Here is a 27,078-nt window from a genome sequence, read left to right on the forward strand (position 1 = left end):
GATCAAGGTAAAAGAAAGCTGTAATATTGACATAAAAAGAGGTCAGCAGAGGTTCAGTGCTGTCAACCTCCAAAACCTTTCAAAATATACTGAAGAGCTTCAGAATCTCCAGTATTACTACTTCTGTAATTAAACCCACTTTGACTCAAGCAAAGTCAAAGGATTGACTAGCATTAAAGATGCGTTTCTGAAACTTTCTTCAATTGCATTGTTTTTCTGTTTTATATGCTTACAGTGCTTCATAATGTGTCCCATATTCTATTGTTTTGGGACTGATGAACAGGGTTTTTTGGCTATAAAATAAGCTGTTGGGAGCCCCCATAGGTCCTATTCATTGCTCTCCTATTACCTTTTATATAGCCCCTTGTTTGATGAAACTGAATAATAGACATTCCTCGTATCAGTCAGGATATGCTAAGTTATGCTGCACTGACAGATGCACCCTGAATGTCTTGGCTTGACACAATAGAAGTTTATTTCTCACTCAGCTAATGTTGGACAGGTCAGGTGGCCGTCCTCCATCTTGTGGCTCTGCCATCTGGAATAGGTGGACTCCAGGCTCCTTGCCATAGGGGAGGACAGAGAGGGAGGGAGAACACTGGCTTTGATTGGCCTCATTCTTGAAGTGACACACATTTTTTTCATTGGCCAAAAGCAGTCACATGGCACCAAACCAAAACTGTGAGATTATGGAAAAATGGAGTGAGGGTGGGATGATAATGATTTCTGCCATGTTTCTCTTTCTTTTGATCTGAGCTTTGAACTATATTCTTGTTTTTTTGATCTTGAAAGTTCCTACTACCACATTTTCCTTTCCACTTAGCCGTATTTTTTCTCAATGGTTCCTTTTCCTCTCCTTCCAAGTCCTCTCCATATTTTAAACAAAGGAAACGGTGTTTCCACTCTGAAACTCTTTATCATTCTGACCCTATTTCCATTCTCTCTTCCCTTTCTCTCAAACTTTACTTCATCCCTCTATGCTTTTCCCGGCCTTTGATTTCCTTGTGTAAATCCAACCTGCACAGTACCACAAAATCAATTTTTTGAAATCCCATTTTCATCCAATCACCGTATTTTCTAAGACTCTGCAGTGACTTCCTACTACTTGCTTATTAAATTGAACTTAGCCTGGCCCAGCCCTAGCATATACTAATTCATTCTCTCCTGGATAAGGTTGGTTCCTACAATGTGATCTCTCTCCAGCTGTGTATTAAGGAGTACTCACAGGCAGGCATCTGACTCCGTACTAATGCAGACAGGTGCTTCCTGGTCCAAAGTATCAGATCCTTCAGGACAAGGGCCATGGATAGAGTATTTGGCATGGTTCTGGGCATGGCACAAGCAACTAAACGTCTGATAGAATGTATCCTTCCTTGTCAAGTCTGTACTTTACAAAATTCAATATATTTGTGCAATTAATACATTATTTAGTTGTTATATGAAAAATAATACCAATAAAGTGAAAGAACAGTAAGATAAATGGGAGTAACCTTTTGAAAGAGAGCAGAGTAATATATTTCTTCTGGATTGTAGAATGAAAAATTATAACATCAAGTCATGCTATTTGGAATAAAATTTAAATTCTTATTTAGCCCTGTTGAGTGATTATTGTTACATTGACCCTCAGTAAATGCTCCCAGCGACTCAGCTGTGCAGTGGGAGCAATTTACTTATAACAATTGTTTTCTCATTTTATGCAGCTTCCTCCAGCCTTGCACCACAATTTGAAAAGAAAGGTTATAGAGAGATTCAAGAAATCCCTCTTCAGCCAGCAGAGTAACCCTTGTAATTTGAAATCTGAAATTAAAAAGGTATGGTATTCTGCATATAGGAATTCTTCTTCGGCTAACAGACACACATCGTAGGAGTTAAATTTTATACCTCCTTTGCTTTGTACTTTAAGCTCTGTTCTATTAAAGGATATTATCATTGTTTGTCTTAGTCCATTTGGGCTGCTATAACAAAAATACCATAAACTGGGGAACATATAAACAGCAGAAGTTTCTCTCTCATGGTTCTGGAAGCTGGCAGTCCAAGATCAGGGTGCCAGCAAGGATGGGTCTGGCGAGGACCCTCTTCCACGTTGCAGACTGACTTCTCGCGGTATCTGTAAATGGTGGAGGAGGCAAGGGAGCTCTCTGGGGCCTCTTTTAAAAGGGCACTTATATAAGGGCTACATCCTTATGACCTAATCACTTCCCTAAGGTCCCACCTGCTGATACCATCACCTTGGAAGGCAGGTTGCAACATAGCAATTTGGGGGCACATTCAGACCGCAGCGCTGCTTAAGCCACTAAAGCTGGAATATGTCTTTACCTCTATTTTTCTTACCTTTATTTCTGAAGCCGTCATTCTCAGAAGACTAATATAAAGTTCTTTCAGTATTATTGCATGTTTTTGTAAGAATAAATGTTATTAAATATCTTTAACTTAAATATATATCTTAGCCTTTTTTAGAGAATTCTATCCCAATCTTTTGTTAGAATATTCTTCAACAAGCCCCTAAGTTGAGCTTTGCCACTCTGAACAAGCCATTTAGCCATGTGGGGCCATGATTTTTATCACCTATGAGGGTGGAATGAACTATTTCTAAGGTTCTTTCCATCTTCAACATTCTACAGTCTCCTAGACTTCGGGTGCTAGTAAATATTTCTATTCATACATAAAGTAACTAAATCACAAAGAGGTTAAATCAACCAGATGGAAAGAGAATTGTTTATCTCTGGTTAACACAACTTGGTGACAGGAAATCCCTTTGTCTTGGTCAGTACCCATTTTGACATAGCCCTTGGAGGTGGTCCCACGCTCCCATTCTCCAGTCCCTGAAAGACCCAAGGCCCAAGCAATTTGGGTCCACGTGGATAGAGATGCTTGGTCCCACTCCAATTTTATATATATATTTTAAAGTTTCATCATGTACTTGAACTTTGGCAGCGTCATGCTGCCAATGAACTTTTGCTTTAAGATTTATTTTTTCTTTAACATATCCTATCTTAAGCATAAAGTTACCCATTATTCAGGCAATAGGATGCGTTCTTTGATAAGAAATGCAAACAGTATGTTTTTCCTTTGTTGCCTTACGTCAGTGCTGTCTGTGCATACACAAACAGGAGATGGAAAAAAAAAGACACAGCTGCAGGTAAACAAGACATAAACCCCACCTCATCAGAGATTACAGAGCAAAATTTTTTTCATAGGTTGTCTTGGCAAATAAGTCCAAGAAACAAAGCTGGGAAGATCAAAGCAGAAGTGGAGGAGCCCTCAGATATTTATTTTATGATATTTACATAATGCATCATGAATAGCAAAAAATACGTTTTAAAAAGACAGAAGCTCCCATCTCCCATGGAAAGATGACATGCTGCTAGGTTTTTATATTCTTGTTGAAATGTTGTTCAGAATAATCCAGTTTGCACACAAATTTATTTTAACAGAAATCCTAGCTTTCTGAGGTGAAAGTGCCTGCTGCAAACTGTGTGATGCACAAAGGTGGCTGCGACTCTTCCTCTGCTCAGTAATTTTCCATCAGTGTGCGTCCCTAAAGCAAATCGGTTTTTTCTTTTGTTACTTAGGTTTTCGGTTTTGCATCCCTTCTTTGCTGTCTTTCTTTTCTCTCCTGATAGAAAAAGAGACAATCTCTCTTGTTAAATTGCACCTCCCACCCTCGTCTGCCTTCCTCTGTGTAGCGGCAGCCTCTCTCATTAAAGCACCTACCTTCTGGTCTTGGTCTGAGGAAGCAGAAACTGGCATTGATAGATGATGGAGGGTGTGCAGGGAGCATGGGTGAGGGAACCCAAAGGGGCATAGATTGATTCTTATTTTCAACCTGCTTAAGAGGCAGATTAAATTCTCCATGAAGAATGCTATGGTGCCCTTCTCTGATATTATAAGCTTGTGGTGGTTCATACCATCATGGCATATACTCTCCCTATCAGGGAGGCAGGCTTCGCCTTCTATGTGCTAAAGAAATCCTCGGCCTGGGATATTAACTTATTGCCTATTCTTCACCACTGAACTGAGAAACCGGCTCCTCCATAAAAACTATCCCTAATTTTCCCTGTCCAGAATTTTCTCCCCTTTCTCTATGTTTCACTCACTTTTTCACTCATATTGTTGTGTTTTAAATAGCTTTTTATCTGCCTTATATGTCTGTTTCCCCCAAGGGCAGTGAGTATGTCTTATCTTTGATTCACCAGGGTCTTGCACAGTGCCTGGCATGTGGTAGATGCTTAAAGTGTAGTTACTGAATATAGAATATATTCTATATGGATATATACATCTGTGTAATATATTCCATATTGGTTCTGTTCTTTATTGATATGTACATATAGATATAATATACTTATCTGTTTTTATATAAATATAGAGAGAAGCTCTCCGGCCTCCATTTAAACCTAGATCAGAAGAGTTTATGACCTCTGTTTTTCCCCCTTTCTGGCATAATCTTTTGTTAGTGACAATCTTTGTTCAAAAATGGATTGTTCATCCCTTGTATAATCTTAGAGGAGTGGCCAGTTAGCCTTTATCTGACCCAGCCACACACCCCAGGGCTGTGGAAGCTGTAAGTGGCGACAGCACATAAAATGTATTTGACTCCATCTTCTCTTCTGAAACTTCTCCTGAAATCCGTGAACTTCATGTCTCCAGTTTGAACGAGTCATTATGGCATGATTGTGCCTACTTATTAATTGCCTAAGACTCAGCAGGATATTGAGAGGAGTCAAAAAATGAAAAAGCCCTTTTCTAAGAAATTAAGCTCTTTATTTATAACTCACCTAAGGGAGTCTTCAGTCCGGTCCTCTTAACCTTGGCTAGAATTGTGGGGGGAATGAAATAGCTGAGTATTTGTGCAGGTGTCTTTGGGAACTAGGATTTTCCGCATGGGAGACAGCAGAAACAGAAACAGATAGCAGATATTAATTCACAGCAGAATGGAAGGATCAATATGAATGAGTATGAATCATGATAAATCTTATCTTTTAAAAAATATGCATATTTCCTAATATTTTCACTAAAATGGTCTGGAAACTAAGTAAGCAGAAATGGCTGTCTTGGCACGCATAGCTCCTCGGAAATGTAGCTGACTGCAGCTCTGGAGCAGGAACTGGATGAGATTACACTGGGTATCTTGACATAACAGATTCCGTAGTGAAGATGCTCCCAAGGACTGCTGGGAGTATGTCAGAAGGACTCAGGAGCCAACTTAAAGAGATGCCCTCTGGAGCCAGTTATCTACTGCATAAGTAGAGTGTCAGTAAGAATAATAACCACAATAGATTGAAAGCATTAACTAATGTTTAAATCCAAGAGTTCATGATAGTAAAAGAGAAAGAAAAAGAAAAAATCCCTCCTCAGTTACCTTTGGAGGATGCTCATTATTTTAAAAATCATTTACAAAAGGAAAGAATCAAAATTTGTTCTTCTTTTCCTTTATGAATTCTATCTCAGTGTGGCTAAATTGATGGGAAGAAAGTTTCTTATGATAGAAGTGCTTTAACTAATAACCACCAAAGGAATAAAAAATATTGCCCTTTTGCAGCTCCTAATGAAATAATGGATCTAGATGTGATCACCAGTGGCTTCTAACATCCCTAAAAGAGGGATGACCAGACATTCTGTGCCTCCTGATGGAAGTGCACAGCACTGTCTATGAAGTATGCTTGCTAAAAGCTTGAATCTGCATCTGATCAAGCCTCTAGATTAGAAACGGGCAAACTATAGTCCACAGGTTAATCTGGCCTGCTGCCTGTTTTTGTAAATAAAGTTTTATTGGAACATAACCATATGCATTCATTCACATTTGCATTGTCTGTGGTTGCTTTCACCTTACAGGCACAGTTGACCATATGGCTAAAAATATTTGCTATCTGACCCTTTATAGAAAAAGTTTGCCAACCCCTGCTCCCCATCTAGCCGTTTATTTGTAGCAAATACAGAGGACAAGAGAACATGTTAAATGACACCGTGGGATAATCAGCAAAATACCGACTGGGGAATTCTCCAGGAAAAATGAACTTTTTCTTCAATAAATAAACTGCAGGGAGAGGAGGAGAGAGAGGGGAAGAGAAGAGAAAAAAATATCAACCATTTGCAATATATGAACTTATTTCTTCCTGATTTAAACAAACTCTAAAAAAAAACCTTAAAATATACGTCTATAAGACAATCAGGAAGATTTGAACATTGGTTTTAAATTTGATTATATTAAGGAATTAATTTCTTTTAGGTGAGATAATTGTATTGTGGTTTTATTTCTTAAAAAATCATATTTTAGGGGCCAGCCCAGTGGTGCAGCGGTTAAGTTTGCATGTTTCACTTTGGTGGCCTGGGGTTTGCCGGTTTGGATCCCGGGTGTGGACATGGCACTGCTTGGCAAGCCATGCTGTGGTAGGTGTCCCACATATAAAGTAGAGGAAGACGGGCACGGATGTTAGCTCAGGTCCAGTCTTCCTCAGCAAAAAGAGGAGGATTGGCAGCAGAAGTTAGCTCAGGGCTAATCTTCCCCCCCAAAAAAATTGTAAAAGAGTCATATTATGGATGGCATGATTTGATGCATAGGATTTGCTTTTCAATTCCTGGAAGTGAGATGAAGTATGAAGGGAAGTGAAGGAGAGAAGTGAAGCAGGATTGGCCATGTTTAAGTTGGATGTCAGGGAAGTGAAGTTTATTATACTGTTCTATCTAATTTTGTAGATGTTTGAAATTGTTTTTGAATTGTTCAATTGTTGTGCCCTGTCCGAGAGCAGCTGGATGAAGGGAATGACTGGGGCTGCATCCTCTGGGGGAAGGGGTGACTTTTTCTAATTTGCACAAAGGCACAGTATGGGTTAGTTGGGTCTCTAACCCTGAGTGGTTCTATCATATAGTCAGGGCCGAGAATTATTGCGTTATAAGTTACAAATGTCATTTGGACCAAGGATTAAAACAAACCAAAGAATCTAGACCCAGGTGGGAAGCAGATGGCTTTTTAAGCATGCAGCCATACCCATGAGTTCTCAACCTTGGCTGCACTTTAGAATCACCTAGATCTTTTACACTTTCTGGTGTATAGGCCACGCATCACATAAGTGAAATCAGAATCCCCAGGAGCTGGAACCAGGTATCAGTTTTTAAAGGTTCCAGATGATTCCAATGTGCACCCAAGGTTGAGAACCAGTGGCCTGGTAGGATCAGTGTTTCTCACATGTTGTTGTGCATGTCCATCACCTGGGGATCTTGTTAACGTAGATTCTAATTGAATAGGGTTGGGGAAGGGCATAAATTGTGCTCCCCCAACCAGCTCCCAGGTGATGTCTGCTGCTGCTGATCTAGGGACGCACGTTGTTTAGCAAGGGTATAGAATGAGTGCCTGCCCACTGTGAACTGTGGGATGTGGTCTATCCCACAGACTCAAGACTTTTCGTTAGAAAGACAAGTTGTCTAGTAGGCTAAAATATTTACTCAGATACAATTGCATTCTGGGCCCAAGATTTTGCATTTCTACCCAGCTCCCATGTGCTGCCAATCTGCCATTCTACAGACCACACTTTAAGTAAGAAGGTCTAGACAGAACCCAGCGACATTTCTGTGCTGTGGGGTAAATGAGCCAGAACTGCTTCCTGTAGGCATGGGCCTTCCTGGCACTTCTCTTGGGTTCCTAATCTACACTTCAACTCAGATCAGCAAGGTCAAGTTTACCTTATTTAGTACCTAGCAATCTCTTTAATGCCTAACTCCAGGTTTCCAGCTCTTTTCCAGGCAGGCAGGTTGCTCCTCTCCTCGGACTTTAATTAATGGCTCTTTATGCATATAATAATTACGCCTTATATTTGCCTAGCCTCATCAGGGTCCCGTGGAGGTCTCATGAATCAGCAGTGCCCAGCGCTGATCTGTTTAAACCAAGTGGAGAAGCTCTTATAGCAGGGTTCTCCTGCCCACCTGGCTCAGACCACCGTTCATCTTCTGAGTGGAGACCTGGGGAAGATGAGCTCCTGGTTGTAATTACCATAGAATAGTGGTTTTCCAGCCTTCTTTTAGTTTTGGAATTCTTTGTTAGAAACACAATCCTTGGTGGAAATGTAAAAACCACAGCAGCAAGACTTCTTCTGGGAGAAGTGAAGGTGAGAGTCGGGGTGCGCATCCCCGGAGCTGATGAGGGACCGTGCGAGTAAAGGAGCACGCGCGTCCGTGTGAGTGTTTAAGTGTAAGCAAATGGCGAGTGCAAACACTGGACATTCTGATAGCAAAGTGGCCTATACAAACTAGTAGGAAAGAGCTGTAGGTTAGGGAAGATGAAAAATAAGGCAATATGTTGTCTTAACATGTTATATAATTCAGTCAAGAAGACAAGGAGCATCTAAAGGAAAAAAGATCCAAGGACTGACAAGTGAAGTGTGATGGAATATGTTGACTATTTCTTACTTTTGGCACCTAATTTCATTTATGTTTGGCTCATTTTCCTTCAGAATCCCACCTCAGTTGATTAGATTCAAAATAATTTGTGTAGTTGTTCTGCACCGAAGATAACCTCATTTTATGACACGGAAAAGAAGATATAGTTTGGGGAATTTAATGAAGATTATATTTGTAGTTTCTCGTGTTTTCTTCTCTTTAGGTTTTACCTAAAAAATACTATATTCTCAATTGGCCAATGAAGTGCTAAAATTGCTCAACACTTGCTCAAAATCAGGTCTTTTTGGGGGGAGGAGGTGGTAACAGTGATATAGTCTGTTCTCTCTAATATTTACTTGACTTGTTCAAAAGTATGTACCTTCATTTGCTCTCTAGAACTGTAAATGTTGATTCAGAGCAGGGGAGCCCATCATGTCAGTTCAGAAGGAGAGTCTTACACAGTCTTCCAAACAGAACATATGTGCCCAAGACAGGAGGTACACCTCTAAGCTGAATGTTCATTAGGCAAAGAGGGCCACACTGTGCTGGTCTAGAACTGCAGAACCACCTCATTGCCTTGGCCAGCGTAGGGGCTGCTGCTTTGAAAAGGTTCTGTTGTATCATCCATTTTCCCACCTACTGGGTAAACCTTTACTCTGCCGTCTGGCATATCTAGAATTGGACTCACCACCTTCTTCCTTCCTTTGTCCACATCGAATATCACTGGAAGCATTCGTTTTCCTTCTGCCCAGTCTTTAAAGCCTGCAGTCACTTTCAACTGCTCCACTTTACTTCTTGCGTCCCGTAAGTCATTAACATCTGGAGAGTTTTCATAGTGTAGGTGGTTTTGCTTGACCTTTGATGTTACAGCCCTGGGTTCTAGCCCTGGTCTACCCCTACTAGCTATCCTCCTTGAGCAAATTACCTTACTTCTCAGTTTCCTCATCTGTAAAATGAGGAGAATGCCTACCTTAGAGGGTAGTTGGAAGAACCAAATAGAACATCAAATGTGTCTAGAATGTAGTACATACTCAATCAATGGCCACAGGTGCTACTGTTGGTATCAACTAAGAATATTTGATCTTTTATATCCATTTCTTTCTTTTGGCTGCCACCTAGTGCAAGCTCTTAGTCACAGCCTCTTTGCTGATCTCCTTGTTCTCCAATCCATCTTGCCAGACTAATAGTTAGTTCCTAAACACTTGTTTTTTGTTAGCATACTCAAAGACATTGGTAGCTTCCAGTTTCCTACTTCACCATCTAAACTCTGGGATCTAGCTTTGTAGATCTCCATTATTTGCAAGAGCCTCCTCATGGTCTATTTGCATTCTGGGTAATCTCTTCAAAACAGAAATCTGATCACATCACACACACAAACACAGAAACCCGTTCAGGGGGCTCTTTGTATAAAATGCCACAATCCTCAGCATGGTATTCACGGTCTTGTTTGGTGCAGGCTCCACCCCTCTCTCCACCCTCACCTCGTACCACTCTTGCCCTTTGCTGTCTCCACACCAGCCACAAGGGCCTGTCTAAAGCCTGTCCATCTACCATGCTGCTTCCTCCTGAGTTTTTACACATGCTTTTTCGTCTTTCCTCGTTATAATGCTCTTCCTACTCCAGCCTTTACTCTTTCTTACTCATTATTTTGGCTCTCAGCATGTGTTACTCTTTTGGGAAAGCCTTCCCTGGCTAAGTTAAATCTGTCTATCACCTCCTAGAACCACATGCCTGTCCTTCAATGCATTTAGCACAGTCACAATTTCTCATATATCCAGGTGGATATTTTACAGTCGTATTTCTCCCTAGTTAGGCAGTAAGCTCCAAGAGTACAATTTTTGGTCACCATTGGTGTTTTTTTTTTTTTCATTGTTTGGATCTTTGCTTGGCACATAATAGTTGATAAAAAAAAAAAAATACGCACCGAATTAATGAATGGTACTTGCCTTCTTCCCTTCGACCTGAATCCCCACACCTCCATAGCATGGACTTAAGTCATATCCGTTTCATCACTTTGCCACTAAACATGCAGTGCCTAGCCTTTGCCCTCAAGTTCCTCTCACCTGGAATGTCTGCTTCACTTTCTTCCATCCACCCAAATCCATTCTTCGAGGCTTAGCTCCAAGGTTTCTTCTACAGAGCCTCTGAAAACCATACTACTCTTCACGAAGCATCCTTCTTTTGTAAGTTTAGAACTCACCATGTCATTTCATATTTAATTTTTTATTGCATCACCCTGTTGTTTCATGTACAGTTAGTATAGTTTCCTAGTCAAATTGCAAGTCTCATGGAGGCCAGATCATATCTGTGTCTTCCTTGGTGCCCAGCATGATGCTAAGAAGCTGAGTAGATCATCAGTGTATGTGCATTGAACAGTTTTCATCTCTGTTTTACAAAACCTACTCAAATCATAACACATAGTAAGTGGCAAAAAAGATTTGCTGAAAGAATATGTGTGTCAAAAAACTGAACTGCCAAAGGAAGAAGTTCTGGGAAATTCCTAGAATAAAAATAAATGTGTCTGGGATTCAAACATGGGATTAATGAGTTTTAGTCCCTGCCTTTCCCCATGGGCCCATCTCCCTGAGGATTTCAGTTCTTAAGCCAGAGGAGACTGCTCATGTGACACAAGCACTGGAAACCTCAAACACCCCTCTCTTCAAGGTTTGAATCATTGAAAAGGACTAGTTCTTGTCGTCTTAAAATGACTATCTTGACCTCTCCAGGTCACAATTAACACACTTTACTGTGCAACTTTAAACATCTACTTGTTTGTGAAATCTTTCTGATTCTAAGTTGTACACTTAATAATTAAGTTGACTTAAATAAGCTTTCTATAATTAGGATGAGCATTTCAGGCAGCCAAATTAAATCTTATGCTCAACCATATGAAAAACAATCCTATGTAAAGTCATTTGAAAGGAAATCATTTTCAGCATTACAAGACTTATTAAGAAGCTTAGTTGGTGCAACCTACTAGTTTGGATATGAGAAATACGGAATGCTTAGGACTATCTCTGTGGCATCCTAACAGAACTGATGAGAAAATTATTAAGCTTGTGACTATCAGATCCTCCTGCATTACAGTATGTTACAATCTTGTCGTTGTACAGATGGGTTATTAATTTTATCAGCTGTCACTGAAGTAAGGAAAACAAAATTTCAAGAATAAAAAAGGATGGAACCATATTTTTTTCTAAAGTGTAGTGTTTGGCAACATGGAGACTGAAAAATACAGATATGATTTGTATTTACAGTATGCAAAGTACATTAGTGAAATAATTATCAATGGCTAATATAAAATGTTTTTATTAAGGTATCAAATACATAATGCATACAGTAAGATTTGTACACAGCTCCATGAAATTTTACATATATATTCACCCATGTGACCACCACCCGCACAAATATGCAACATTTCCATCTCCAAGAAAGCTCCTGCCTTCCTTTCCCCAGTCAAACCCCACCATCTACCACCGTGCAATCATTATTTTAGTCTCTATCACCATTGGTTAGCTTTGCCTGATTGTGAAAACATCTACAAGTAGGCTCATACATCACATGTTCTTTTGTGTCTGGCTTATTTTGCTCCACAGTCATTCATGTTGCTGTGTGTATCCAGTTTGTTCTTTTTCATGCTTTGCAGAATTCCATTGGATAAGCACACCACAATATATCTATCTATCCTTCTGTCTGTGGACATATGAGTTTTTCCACTTATTGGTTACTATGAAGAAAAGTGCTACAAATATTCTTATATATGTGTTTTGGTGGACAGAAGTACTCATTTCTCTTGTGTATATACCTAAGAGTGGGATTGCTAGGTCATAGGGTAGGCGTATGTTGTATAAGTAATATATATTCCCAAACATTTTTCTCAAGTGATTGAACAATGATATATTTTAATTCATGAACAGAGGATGTGAATCAAAGCTAACTGCTGTTACATAGTATAAATTGTGCCTTTTGTTGCTGGTTTATTAATATAGAATGACATTTTAAAATTGTGTTATATTAACACAGGCACAAAAGCTTGGCCAACCCAAGTGCTGGTTGGAATCAAAGGTGAAAGGAAGTTGAAAAATGTGTATAGACTCAAATTCCCTTTAAAAAATTCAGCTTTACAGAAGGGCATTAAACAATTGGAGCTTTAATAGATTCTGCCATTTGGTGATTTACCCTTTCTTTCAGACTGTTGGAAATTAATGTTTCAAGATTAAAATTAATTACTAGTGATTTAGAAAAGCATATTAAGAAACTTGTTTGCCTTGGTCAGGCAAGAAGGCATTGTTCAAAGCAGTTACAGGATCGTGATTTGGGCTAAACATACTCTGTTTAATAACTGGAGTTTCTTCTTCCTGCTCCTGAGAAAAGTAACAGTTTGATATCCTAGTTCATGCTATTATTTTTCTATCCATTTTTATGTTGCTTTCATAAAGCTATAAAGTGTAAAGTATTTTTTTCATATGACCAGGGAATTGTCTAACTTGCTTTCACTATAATTTGCCTGCCTCCAATGTGTAAGTTTTTTTGGAAGGAAGACATGTCTTTATCTATTTACAAGGGACTGAAGACCACAGAGCACTAAATTTTCTGCACAGAGACATAGGGAAATGGAAAACCCCACCCAGAGGACTCCTGTCGTTTTCTTCTGAGTGTAGAATAAGATGTCGTTCTGCTTTTTCTGTTTCAGTTATCTCAGGGGTCTCCAGAACCGATTGAGCCCAACGTTTTCACAGCAGATTATCATTTATCATGTCATTCGTCAGGTGGACACAGCCTGTCCCCAAATGACCCGGCAGGTAATGGTCGTCAACACAGGAAATCTGGCTTTCACAAAGAGATATATTGTTTGGATCAACAGCTATCCTTAAAAGATTATCTTCAGTTTAAAAGAAAAATAGAGCTTATTTCGATTATCTATGGCAATAGCTGGAAGGGACATATGGTAGGAATCCAGAAATTCCCTGAGATTTATTTTACCCAGTTGTAGCAGCTTCCTTGATCATTTATTAATACCATAAACAAACATCAGAATCTGTGTGGGTGAATTGTATTTCCTTTTATTTTTTTTTGCTTATCTGATGACAGGAAATCAAATGCCCAAAAGCATCCAGGGAGATAAAAAGCAGGAATGAAGAGTTCGAATATTTAAAACAGAGAAAATGTAAAAGTTATCTCAAGAATCCACATCAGATATATATATATATTTTCCTTTTTGCATAGATCTCACATAGGGAGGCAATATAGCATACGGATTAAAGGTGAAGATTCTGGAAACCTAGATGCCTAGATTCAAATCACAGGTCAAGCATTTAGTAGTGGACTGTGGGCAAATTATTTGACCTCTAAACCCCCGTTTCCTTGCCTGTAAAATCAGAGGCTACAAATGGTGCCTGCCCCATAGGGTGATAGTGAGGGTCCGTGGAAACAGGTCAAAAATGCTTCACCGTTAATGGGGACTCAGTGTAACGTAACTCTTCTTGTGACATTTGAACTCCCAGAAGAGGTTTTCAAGCCTCTCTGAGGCTTCAGAATTCCTAGATAATTTTTGAATCCCTGTAAACTCTGATTACGTCACTCAGTGGAATGGATAGAAGTGGAGCTTTTACAGTTAAAGACTTGCCATCTCCTCATCTGTGAAAGGCACTCACTTCTGTTGTGCTTTTGTTGTTGCTTAATTTAGGCAAATCACTTCACGTATGAATTATCAAACTTCCTCTAAGTCTTGGACTCCCAGCATAAAGCTAACCTGTGTGGGCAGAATTTCGTTTAAAATAGTTCCTGAGAAATCTTTAAGATCAAGTTAACTGTTGTCTAAAGTCATTTGCTTTCGATAGCGTCCCCAAGGCAGGTCAGTCAGTCTGGAGGCCAGACATCCTACAATAGCAGCTCGGGGAAGTTTCTCAGTGGCCTGAGAGTGAGCTGACAGACTCTTCCATGGCAGCTGGATGCCCCACCCCAGAGCATACCAGGCACGTCCCTTGTCATAGCAGGCTCGGCAAAAGCAAAGAGGCAGGGCCTGGGGGTCCTTTGGGGAACACCTTTAAGCTGGACTTTAAAAATGAGCTGCCGGGATTCACATCCTCATGCCTCCTCGCAACCTTCAATCCATTCTCTTTTGTCTCCCCCTAAGTGGCAGAGGAACTTCTGGGCCTCCACATACGTCACTGTTGATTGATTTGACTGGAAGCTGGTCAACATTGCTTTGGGTGGCCCCGCGGTGGGTTAAGGTGCTGATATATCATACTTAGATGAAACATCAAAAGAAGTATTGTCTTGTGGCATTAAATGTATTTTATTTTTGTCTAGGCAGCCATATGAAAGGGTCAGATCTTTGTTGTCTTTCCTTGTGTATTTCTGCCTCCCTGTAAGAATTTCGTTCTAACACATATCTACCCTTTTGCCTTATGGATTAGGGAGAGTTTCTTAAGCAGAAAACTCGCCCATCAAGTAGTTTCTGTTTGGAATCGCTCTGCACCCATCCTTAACATGCACATGTGCACGAGTGTGTACATGCACACACACACACACCCCCCTAACTTAATTGGCCAATTTATACCAGGAGCAATGCCCATAAATCTTGTGTATTACTTTGCCATGGCCACCCCAAAAGCAGCCAGTTATTAAAGGAAGAGAAACAAAGAGTTTGAATATTCAAAACCAAGATAATTTGAAATGGGCTTGTAAGCACTCATCTTCATCATTAAGAAATTGACCTGCTTTTGCTGCAGTTGAGTCATAATTGCCAATAAGTCTAACTAAGAAAATGTGAACCAAATGTCAGAGTTTCCATAATTTATTTCAGATCTACCCACCAGCTTTGATTTGGAGGAGGGAATAACATATGAACAGATGCAGGTAAGGTTTTTGCAATGCCTCTGAATGATTTTATTCTGTTGCTTTTAATTCAATACTAACCTGATTTTTTTTTTCATCTTTAGACTGTGATTGAAGAAGTCCTAGAGGAAAGTGGTTATTACAATTTTACTTCTAACAGGTGAGATCTAGAGTTTGCTTTCAAATGTGAGATCAATCAACACCCGTGGATGTTAGATCTGATTTCTCTATCCTGGACTCAAGAAGGATTTTTTTCCCAGCTTTTATTTTAAACAGTTTTAAAAAATATCTTGGCTTAGACTAGACATTACCATGGGTAGAATGTATGTTGCCCATCTTTTTCTTTTAAAATTTTTTTAGGAAGATTAGCCCTGAGCTAACATCCACTGCCAATCCTCCTCTTTTTGCTAAGGAAAATTGGCCCTGAGCTAACATCGTGCCCATCTTCCTCTACTTTATGTATGTTGCCCAGCTTTTGTATGGATGCAGCTGCTTTATTCTCTCTTAAAAAGGAAAAGGTAATCACTTAGTAGTAATTTACTCCCATAAAAAATAATGAAATGGAAAAGCATTTCCAGATTGTTTTTTTAATTAAGCATTTGTTTGTTCCATTCTAGAAGAACTGTAAACTCAGATTTCCATCACTGAAATTACCCATTATTTGTGTGGAATGCAAGGGGGAAAATGCAGCTAAACAGAACCACTTTCGGTGAATCTAAGGCGTGTTTGTGGGAAAGAGATTTGTTGTTATGTGTTGCCACTTGCTTACCCTAAATAAGAAACTTCAGTTTACTGGGGCTGTATGTTATCTTCTAATGTGACTGTTATTGGTGCTCTAAAAATATACTCTATTTTATCAATTTCATCCAGTTCTGGATTCCTGCAATTTTGCTGTTGGACATAAAGATTTGAGTACAATTACTTTATTTGAGAGGCAATTCCAGGAAGCACTGGCAGGGGAGTGAAGAAATAATTCAATAAAGTTTTCATTTTCAAGAAAGTTACCATTGAGTGACTAGAGCTTGATCCCACAGGGGAAATCTGTGGGATCCAGAGAGCCAGTATAGACCGTGTACCTCAGTTAGCCCACTCAAAGAGAGAGGGAGCTGGGGTATTTGTCCTCCAATTTCCATCATTCTGTTTGAGGCCATTCCCTAGAGGATGTTAGTTCCCTGGCGTTTCTGGCCCCTGTAAAGGTGGACCAAGTAGATTCTCAAGGCCGGAGAAATCCTCGGGAAAAGAAGTTCAGGTGCTGGCAGTTGGAAATCAGGCCAGTATGCTTTGAAGTGCTATGGGTGAGGGGATATGGGCACTGACAGTATCTACTCCACATAAGTGGTCTCTTGACTTTTTCAAGGAGCCCAACATAACTGAATCATCAAATTGATTGTAAGCAACCACATAAGCGTTCTATAAGGGCTCAACATTGCTGTGGAGGCACAGTCCTGTGGCGTTTGTTCTCCCAAAGTGGCCTTTTATGCCTGAAGGAACTGCCTTTTGTTCCAGCTAGTGAAGCTATTTTGTGACTGCTATTTAAATTATTCTAGAAGTCTTCCCCTAAAATAACTATTAGCCATGGTGAGAGAGAGAGAGATCTCAAGAACATCCTGTTAAGGTCATTATGTGGAAATTAGATTCTCTTTTGAGCTTAGTTCAGTCTCCAATATTTTCTTTTTACTTCTCCTATTTCATCTAGTTGTTCTTATGAATCACACATTAGATTATTCAACTGCTTGCTCTTTTGGCTTGACAATATATTTCCAAAATACTACCTTTGTAAATTTAGTTCTGTTGTGATTTGTAACTGCAGAGAAATGATGAGTCAGTCTCATTTTCTAAAGGTATATTGTTAATAGAAATTTCCATAATCACTCTCCTCCCACCATCCCTAGAGAGATTTTGAGTTTTCATTTTCAACTCTTGGGCCGAGTACATCCAGCCTTTCATAAATAGTATGAATGTTTCTGTTCTTGACTCTCAGCATCTTATTATTTCAAGTGCCCTTGGCTTGTAAAGGGGGCAGAGGTCACTCTTGTCATGTTTTTATCTACATTTTCTCAGAGACTCAGGATCATAGGCAATGAATAACTTTGTATTTTTGCAGAAAATCAACTAAATATCCATAAAAAGCCAGGTGTATAAGGAACTTAGGGAAGCTTTTACAAGAGCTGTTATTTTTCCTTTTTAAATAATAATTTCATGGAGCCAGCCCAGTGGCATAGTGGTTAAGTTTGCACTCTCTCCTTCCTTGGTCTGAGGCTCACAGGTTCAGATCCTAGGCACAGACCTACACACCACTCATCAAGCCATGATGTGACAGCATCTCACATACAAAATAGAGGAAGATTGGCATAGACGTTAGCTTGGGGTGAATCTTCCTCACCAAAAAAATGAACAAACAAACAAACTAATTAATTAATTAATTTCAGTCTTATTTTTAAATTTTTATCCTTTTTCAGTTCTACTATCAAGTTTTTGAAAAATCAAACATTACTTCTACTTCCAAAGATATAGTCCTGTGTTAAAAGAATTGCAAATTTTTGTATTATGATAAATAGAAAATAAAATGCCTAATAAATGGGGGCCAGCCCTGTGGCCGAGTGGTTAAGTTTGTGTGCTCCACTTCCATGGCCCAGGATTTCGCTGATTTGGATCCTGGGTGTGGACATGGCACCGCTCATCAGGCCATGCTGAGGCAGCATCCCACATAGCACAACCAGAAGCACTCACAACTAGAATATACAACTGTGTACCAGGGGCTTTGGGGAGAAGAAGAGGAAGAAAAAAAAGGAAGATTGGCAGCAGATGTTAGCTCAAGTGCCAATCTTTACCAAAAAATGCCTAATAATGAAGGCAAAAAATTATTTACAATTATATTCAGAATTCTAAATCATGAAGACATGATTTAGATGGTCAAGTTGAAGCAAAATATGTTGGATATGACATAAAATTTTCTTAAAATGCTCCAAAATAAAATAAATCACTCATTGTAAAATCCATATAGCCATAGTATTCCCTTTTCAGCTTCTAATAACAATGATAGAATATATCTTGGGAGAAACAGTCTTCACAGTTTACTAGTAAAAATAACACTTGCTTGTGAATAAAGCCATTACCTGTTTACAGTGTTCCCAATTAATCCCCAAGAAATATGTCAGACTCGACTTAGAAGAACCTAATACTTCACAAGCTGGAAATACACATAATTCCAAGTATGAATCAGATCAGCTGTGACAGTCATGATTTTTCCATAGTCAAAGGATAGAGGATGCTAAATATCACAGGACATGTTGAGATTTTTAGACTCAATATTTAGAATCAGTAGAGTGTATTTTCCCAAATAGGTTCCATAGAATAGCCAATATTATCAAACATGTTAATAGATGTTCCCTGAAAAATAAAATTTTTTGACCAAATAGATTTGGGAAACTCTGAATGTACGATTTTCCCTTTTTGGAGAATGTTGACACACATTGCCATATAAAAGACTCTGAGATGTACTGTAGGAAAGAAATCTGTTGACCTTGTTCTTCCCAGTGATTACTCATCTTTCACTTGGAACAAAAGTTGAGAAAAGCTGCCCTAGTAATACGGTTAGAAATGGGAAGCATTGTTTTAACTCCTCCACCAGTATCTACCCATATCTGCAATTGTTTTCATTGTCATGGTCATCATCATTGCAAAATCTTATTAAATGACCTTGATTAATCACCGCATGGAGAGAATTACATATGCAATTCCTGTATTACTCAAGTTTACAACTTAAGACTATCAGTTCAAACTTATACACGCATCTACAAAGCATCCAGACAGCAACTAAAGCATTAAACCAAGATATGGCACATTTTCAGCTTAGATCATAGAGTTTATATTTAGTTAGGGATAGAGAGATGCCATTTTCAAACCAAAAGTCTCAGGATAAAGCCATTATCTAGCTACTAGCTATCTTTGGGGAAGATTTCTAGAACGGTTTAAATAATGGGGAGACTACTTGGGCAGTTGGTAGGAAGAATGTCTCAGGCGCAAAATGCTGCATTAGCTAAAGAAAATGGTAACAGAAACAGAAATAGTAGCAAGGATCTGTAACCAAAATGGGGGATTCCTCATTTCTAGGAAGGGGAAGTAGGACTGAGTGGACAGGAAGAAAGTACAAAGAAAATGAAACAAAGTAAAAAACAAACTTGCCAGCCCAGCGTGAGCTCTAGTGTTGATCATTTGCAGGGTTGTACAATTAACTGTACATGTATAAACATTTAGCTTCCTTACCAGAAGGATACAGCCTAGCTTGCTTTAATTTTATCATTGTTGTTTGTGAGAGTAAAACTGTTTAAATTCTGTGAGTGAATAGATGATAAGCGTATCATCCTTATGTACTTAAAAGTATATATTAATGTTTCATTTTGTAACAATGCAATAGGTATTGAGAAGTACTGATATACAATATAAAAAGAAATCTACATCCAATCAACTTGTGCTTTTTCCCCGAATTAACTAATGAACAAGTAAAACAGATATTTAATGTACATAGGCATTTAAATGTACAAGCTGCTTTGAATGTTTATTTTTCCACTATAAATGGGTATCCATTCCTATTGAGTGCATAATTTGAGGAAGACAATGTTAACACAGAACTTTAATAAAAGGTAGCTTTCTAAAAATGTCCGCCTTCTATTATGTTTAGAATCACCTTTTTATTTATTGTGAATTATTTGCTGACATACCTGAGTGACTGCTTTTGAAATGGAATGTGTGAACTAAAATATTTGTGACTACAGAGAACTCTTTCCACTCTGAATCTTCTAGGTATCACTCCTATCCGTGGGGGACCAAGAATCACCCAACCAAAAGATGAAAATGCTGTATTTTGAATGGATTTGATTTTCCCCATGAAGTTCAAGTTCTGGACTTCAGCTACTGCTGCAAGATGCCCAAGGATGGGGTGCTGCTAAAAGAGAGTGGAAGAGAAAAGACCAAGTTGCCATGGTGCCCGCAGGACCTCTTTCTGGAGGTCTGGTGTTAGGCTATATGACGGCTATGTGCTTGGAGGCTCCATTCCTAGGACGCATTATATACAGGATGACAGCGCTCTCAGTGTGCTCCTGGAAGAAAATGCTGCACAATTCATCTGTGGGAAGAAAACCCACTCCTCACAGAAGTTTCCTCCAAGTTAAAAAGAAAAACAAAACCTTGTCATATTTTTCAAAGGAATATTTTATACTTAGGATTGCTGAAACTATGTTTAAAGGCATCTAACCTTCTATGTATAAAAAATAGTTTTAGATAAAGAAAATTATAGGACTCAAAATAATAGTATATTGGGTGATTCACTGTATCTCTTTATTTTTTTTAATCCTAAAAGAAATTCAAAATATGTGATTGAATTGTTTTTGTTTTTGTTTGTTTTAATGAAAGGATTGGTTCTCTCTTAAGCACTTAGGTGCTAGTGGTCTTGAACCGTGATAAGGTGTAGACAGTATTTGTAACCTTGCACAGCCTTTGGGAATAACTGTCAAATTGTCAAATTGTCAAATTTAAGGTAGACTAATAGAATATATTGATGTCCAGTGTGTATATGTACATATATGTGGGGGGAAGGGGGAGTTTTGACTAGGCTAATGCTTTGCTGCTAATCAAATTTATAATGTTTTTAGAGCACTTTGAAGCGTTCATAGAATCTATGAGAGAGATGCAATGTTCCTTATTCTAAGTTCCTCTTTACTAAAATTACCTACATTGTTTTAAAACTTTTATCATTTGGGAATTTGAAATGAAAATAAGTTATATAATAAAGCACAAGTTCCTTCTTTATTCATTGAAATGTCCCTAAAAAAGAGAAATCAGATGCCAGTGTCCCATTCCTGTAGGGAGCATTTATGATGAAAATTTTCTGGATTCTCATTGGGCTAAAGTTTCTTCAACTGGCTTCTTATAACTGGTGTAATGTCAAGAAAGGCCCTTATTGCCAAATCAGACTGTACTTCTGACTACTTAAAGAACATTTTGATTCTATATAATTAGTCATCAGAAAGCTGAAATTATGCTTTTTATTTACTTCTCACTGAGTTCTGTTGTTTTTATTTGTATAGGTATATTTTTAGCACGACTAAATAGAATTTAGTTAAATATATTTACAGTGGTTGAAGCACAATAATCTTTTGTGTAGTATGGAAAAATCTCAATGCGAATCCATGCTATTTTTAAAATTAGTATATTTAATACTTACGTGATATCCAAATTCCCTTTAACCAGTGTCTTTTAAGATTGCCAATGAATCTTTGTCTTTAAACCAAATTAGTAATTACAAATACACTGTAATTTAAAATAATAGATGCAAGTGCAGTAACGGAAAATTTCAGTTTCAGCTTTCAAACCAATTCCATCCATATGTGAAATTTACATGTGAAATCAAAATGCTATGATTTTGTTGACTTAAACCAGGCAAAATTTTATTCCTATTCCAACTTAACTTGAACCTGCACTATTATCTTTCATATCTTTTCGTGTATGAAAGAGGCACATTTCCTCATTGTGTAGGAGACACAGGCCTACAGGGGCGCGTATTTTAATTGTGATAGAAGCCAGTATCTAGAAATGAATCGAGCTACAGGATGAAAGTCTGAACAATAAATTTCTTTCTCAAATGATAATGTATAGTAAAATAGAATAGTATTCAGAGCTTACAGCTTGATAAGAAAAGAGAAATTATTTATTTGAAGGTATTTTTAAATGCATACAGTTGACCTTATTGACCAGACAGGGAGCAAAATGTTTCTATTTAACTAACTCTTTTAGACCATACGAATGGCGTTTATTATGCTAGAAGCTAGTAAGAAGTCACAAAAATAAGCAAATGAATGTCCTTTTTAATAGCAGCGTTAGGCCACCAATTCTATGCTGGAGATGCATTCTTTTGCCGAAGTGATGAATGTGTTCTATTTGAATCCCCGCTTAAACTACCACCGTCACTGAATCAACATTCTCCCAGTGCAAGACCTAACCTTTAAGGGAAAGTTAGGGGCTGGGAAGGGAGCCTTTCGTGTGTGGCGTCACATCCCAACAATGAAGTTAACTTTTCAAAGCCCTCACTTTCTAACCTTCCAACAAGGAGCCCCTCCCCTCACAATAAAACAACAATGATCATTTTATTTTGACTATCTGAACCGTGCAAAGAAGTTGTTACTTGAACTTAATAGGCCTCATAAGCTCTTTTTGATTGCATTTAAAAATGTGCTCTTCCTTTTGTATAATTTTTAATTATTTGCTGTGTGATGTGATCCCTGTGAACTCATCTAATTCTCAGTCACTGAATATTTGTATGGGACAGAATATGAATCAGGCTTTTCAGATCACTTTCGAGACACAAATACTTCAGTGAGTTATATTTTGATCCACCAGCTCTAACTGAATATGTACTTGAAACCTTCATTTGCTTTTTAAAAGCAAAATGTTCCATTCTCAGGGAAGTGACTGCAGCCAGCATATGTGCTTACTGGCTGTTAACCTGGTCTTCTTCCAGATGTGTGCTATTTAGTTAGAGATCCTCAGGGAATAGTAACATCCACACTAGACCCAGTGCTCATGGATAAATTTCAGAAACTTTCTAGAGAAATGCTGCTGGAGTTTAATGTGACGTTTGTGTGGCATTGGGCAGTGTGCACAATCTGTTTTGCATTCTAAAGCAGAACCTAATTAAGAAACCCTGTTATGAAGTCTTACCCAATGATGGAACTGATTAGGAGTTAAGGTCTTCCTAGAGGTACCTCCTAGAGGTACCATTTATGACTTATTAAATACTATGAATTTTGATATTCAAAAACAAATACAGGACTGGTTGATTATGTGCAATTACAGCAATATCATCAGTTAATCACTACTTATATTTAAGATATGTGAAGGCAATAATATTGTTTAGTCAGTTCTATCAGTATTAATATCATGGAATCCACATCCTTCTTTTTGATTGCTGAATTGCAAAATATGTTTACCGCTATTTTTCTCTTTTATTTGGAGTGGTCAGGATTAAATATGCTGGATTCCTTTAAAAATGACTTCAGCTTCTATTTGAAGGCAGGAAAACTTCTTTTTAAGCTACTTGTATTGTTTGCCTTTTTTTTTTTTATAGTGTATATTCATGAGCACAGAAATTGACTGTCGAAACAGGCAAGTCAAAGGAATCAGGGCAGAATCAGCTTCTTGGCATCTGGAGATGCAGCTATGAAGGGCTCCTAAGAAAGGGAAGCTCAATGCTTCCATATATGGACATTGACTCTGGGTGAAATTCCGTTCAAATATGAAATTCTTCATGTTCGACAACTAAATGTGATAATAGCGTATTCTACATACACATTTATGATCTCTTTCAGATTGTATACTTTGATGGAAATTACATCGTTTTGGACAGATTATTTTTTCAATTGAAATGTGCTGCTAACAGTATGCTTACCCCTGAAGGCTGTTTTTCAGGATGATAGGAAGACACAAATGTCTCAGGGAAGCACCTTTGTGATAACGGAATTCTTATATGTCATTACAGTTAAATTGCATGTTGTAAATATGACTGTTATGATTGATTACATTCCTGCTGTGATGTTGTTTTGAGATTTTCAAGAGGGACAGGAAGGATTTTATGATTTTGGTGGGGTGACTGATGGCTGTTGCAATTTTACACTCCGTCTGGGTCCACGGACAGTAGTTGTTTTTAAAGGTGAAGATAACGCACCCTAAAATCTTAGCAGCATTCTTGGTATGTGAGGTATGCTAGATTTTTTTTAACTACATATATGCAGCAATTAACTAATAATAGAATTTTTTAAATACAGTTTCTCGCTTTATTCTAAAAGTCAATGAACTCTCTTCTCTATTGAAAACTGAATATTATTTCTCTAACCGTGACAAGCTACCTTTTTCCCATTTTGTGGTATGAAGCTTTGCACTGTGCCCAGGAACTGTAGTTAGAGGTAGCAGAAGTGTATCCTAGCAAATACATGGCTCTTTAGATGCTATCATTTGGAAGTAGCTTACCCTTGTTTCCTCTGAACAAAGAGGAGTTTTGTCTTGATAGAAAATCACTGTCATTTTGACAGGTAATCATCAAAACTAGATGGATCCTTGGAATTGATCTGGAGAGTTCACAAATGAAAAATTAGCTGAAGTTTTTGCAAACGTGTGAGGAACTGGTCCCATAAAATAAGTAGAGAGAGGTTTGTCCAAGAAATAACAAGAGGAGCACACGTGTTAAGGCCTTAGCAACTGTGAAGTCAAACTGTGAAGGTCACTTCTATAATAATATTCTGAACCCTTGACTTAGTTCTACATTTCAAGCGCCGTTTGAGTCGGGATTCTGAAAAAGAATATAAGACTTATAAATGGCTTGAAATTTTAGCTTTCCTTGCCCTCCTTGCTCTCTGAGTTTACCTCATACTTTAGCAAATTCTGAAGGAAATGGAGCTGGTTTAGGGACACTTCTTGTCAAGAAGGAACATATGAAGTATTTGTATGAACCCAACATTGCACTGAGGGAGGTGAATGAATGTAAGCACTCAGAAGTGAAATCCTAACTTGTGAAGATGAAGATGAATCTTTCAGGAGGGGAGATGATCCTCAAATAAAAACTGCTTTGAGAAGTTGGAGGGCAAGGAGAAGGCAAACGGTTCCCCAGTGCCTGGCATTGCCCAGCAGGCAACAGGCCAGTCACAGGGTGGGAAGTGATTGGCAAGGGGCCAGGAACTTGAATGCTTCCTGCTGCAGGGTCTCCTGGGAGCAGCTGAGCCAATCTTTCCCCAGCATACAGTTATCCTTGAACCATTATATTGGCACTGTCACCAGTAAGTTGACCATCCAGAATAGCAGCAGATGGCTTTCTAAGGCTCCCCAGTAACTTGATGGTTAACTCTTTAGGACAGCTCCCTATGAAGCATTCTAAAGATATTAGACTCCCTGAAGAAGCAGTTTTGTCCACCATTAAGTGAACGTGCTTCTGCCCCTAGGGACCATGTTTTCTTCCCCATCTTTCATCCAGGGCCTCAGGCCCATTTCATCTGACAATGCAAATTTTACAGACATATATATGGAACTTAAATAGGTAAATTCCGACAGATTTGAATACGTTTACATTTAGCTAGATTAGAAAAGGAACATTTCAAGATACTGCAGTTGTTTGCAAGTAAGCTAGCTGATAATCAGGCTGTAGAAAGATTCCATCATTTAGCTTTCCCAAGATGGGAAAGAAAAAAATCACTTAAAAATCTTTTCAGTGCATTTTGTTTACTGACATTTAGTGAATCCAAACTGAATTATGATGCTTCCTGTATCCTGTTGTTCCCAGTGGTGAGTTTGTGAGGATCAAAAAGAACAGAGCTGTCCTCTGAAAAGAAGGGCAGCCCCTCATCTCGTGCCTAGAGCTTCTAGTCTCTGGACAGTATCAGGTCCAAGATAAAAGCTTGTGTCCACAGAATGGAAAAGTACTTTCAATTTGCTTTTTTCCCCTCAGCCTCTGAGAGAGCATCTTACTCTCTTCCAGCTCCATCCCAAGGCCTGTATCCTGTTGGCACTACCTCCTCCCCATTCCTATCAGAGGAAGAGACTGTGACAAAGTTTCCTGCAGGAAGCGCTGTGTTGTCAGAGGGAATATTTGTAGTTCTGTGATGGTGTGTGATATGGAAGGCAGAAGGATGATGGACTCCTCTACACATAATTGTGTCCTTCTAAAGCCTCCAAAACGCTTCCTGCATGAGCACACTGAAACTCTAAAGTGATGATGGAGTTGGAGGCCTTGGAAGAGAAGAAAAATGGAATGCTTCTATGAAAGATTTTATACAAAAGATTCAAGTGGCCTTTATTTTTGCTATTGCTTAAATATGCTCTGTAAAATGCTAAAGAAAATTAAAAATTTATTTTCAACCTTATTGCAAAAGAATTTCTCTTATGTCAAGAATTTACAGCAAACAGTCATCTCTTTTCTCTCACCAGCTCCCCAAATCTCTCCTTTTATGCTTTCAAGTGCTTTGATTAGAAAAAAGTTCAAGCAGGCAATTATATATGATTTAAGCTCAAATGTGTCCTGCAGCAGTGGGACACATAGCAATTATCTACTGCCACAGATGTGGCATAACAGGCATCTTAAAACTTAATGACTTAAAATAACAAGCATTTATTGTTTCTCATGTGTCTGTAGGTCAGCTAAGAGATGTTCTGCTGATCTGAGACAGGCTTAGCTGATTTCCACTGGGCCCGCTCATGTGTCTATGGTCAGATGGCAGGTTGCCTGGGGTCTGACTGGTCTAGGATGGACTCAGAGGGGACAAGTCAGCTCTACTCCATGTGTCTCTCACATCCCTCCATCAGCCTAGCACGTGTCTTTTGGTGGCAGTAGCAAGAGTTGAAGAAAGAATGTAGAAATACAAGATTCCTTTGTCAAGCCTCTGCTTCCATCAAATTTCTCCATCCCCATTGGCCAGAGCAGATCACATGGTCAAACCCAGCATTCATGTGGGTAGGTGTGTCAGGTTTTTATTGCTGTGTAACAAATTGCTATGAACTTAGCAGTTAGGAAAAAAACACACTTTTTTAATCTCACAATTTCTGTAGGTCCGAGGTTTGAGCATGCTTTAACTGGGTTCTCTCACAGGCTGGAATCAAAGTGTAGGGTAGGAGCTGGGGTCTTGGCTGAGCCTTGGGATCCTCTTCCAAGCTCGTGTGATTGTTGGAAGACTTCAGTTCCTTGTGTTTGCAGGACTGAGGCCCTCAGAAACTAGAGGCTGCCTGTATTCCCCTGCCACATGGCCCTGTCCATAGACAGTTCACATCAAGGCAGCTTGCTTCTTCAAGGCCAAGGGGGCAGTCAATTTCTCTCTCTCTCGCTCTCTCTCT

The 27,078-nt window shown here is 38.8% G+C and overlaps 1 protein-coding gene across 8 annotated transcripts in view; it reads left to right on the forward strand.

Moving 5' to 3' along the window:
• Positions 1-26,074, forward strand: part of NEK10 (NIMA related kinase 10) — a 216,797-nt gene extending 190,723 nt beyond the window's left edge. For 5 of the 8 annotated variants that reach the window (XM_046644179.1, XM_046644185.1, XM_046644194.1 and 2 more), the window contains 5 exons: positions 1,701-1,811; positions 13,064-13,172; positions 15,179-15,231; positions 15,315-15,370; positions 20,014-26,074. In XM_046644179.1, coding sequence (XP_046500135.1) covers positions 1,701-1,811; positions 13,064-13,172; positions 15,179-15,231; positions 15,315-15,370; positions 20,014-20,062 — 378 coding nt within the window. In that variant the 3' untranslated portion in view covers positions 20,063-26,074. The remainder of the gene's footprint in view (positions 1-1,700; positions 1,812-13,063; positions 13,173-15,178; positions 15,232-15,314; positions 15,371-20,013) is intronic. The other 3 variants (XM_046644190.1, XM_046644199.1, XM_046644212.1) reach the window with 1 other exon arrangement.
• The last annotated feature ends 1,004 nt before the right edge of the window (positions 26,075-27,078 follow it).

Source organism: Equus quagga, chromosome 1, assembly GCF_021613505.1.
Source record: "Equus quagga isolate Etosha38 chromosome 1, UCLA_HA_Equagga_1.0, whole genome shotgun sequence".
In the NCBI taxonomy this organism is placed as follows: domain Eukaryota; kingdom Metazoa; phylum Chordata; class Mammalia; order Perissodactyla; family Equidae; genus Equus; species Equus quagga.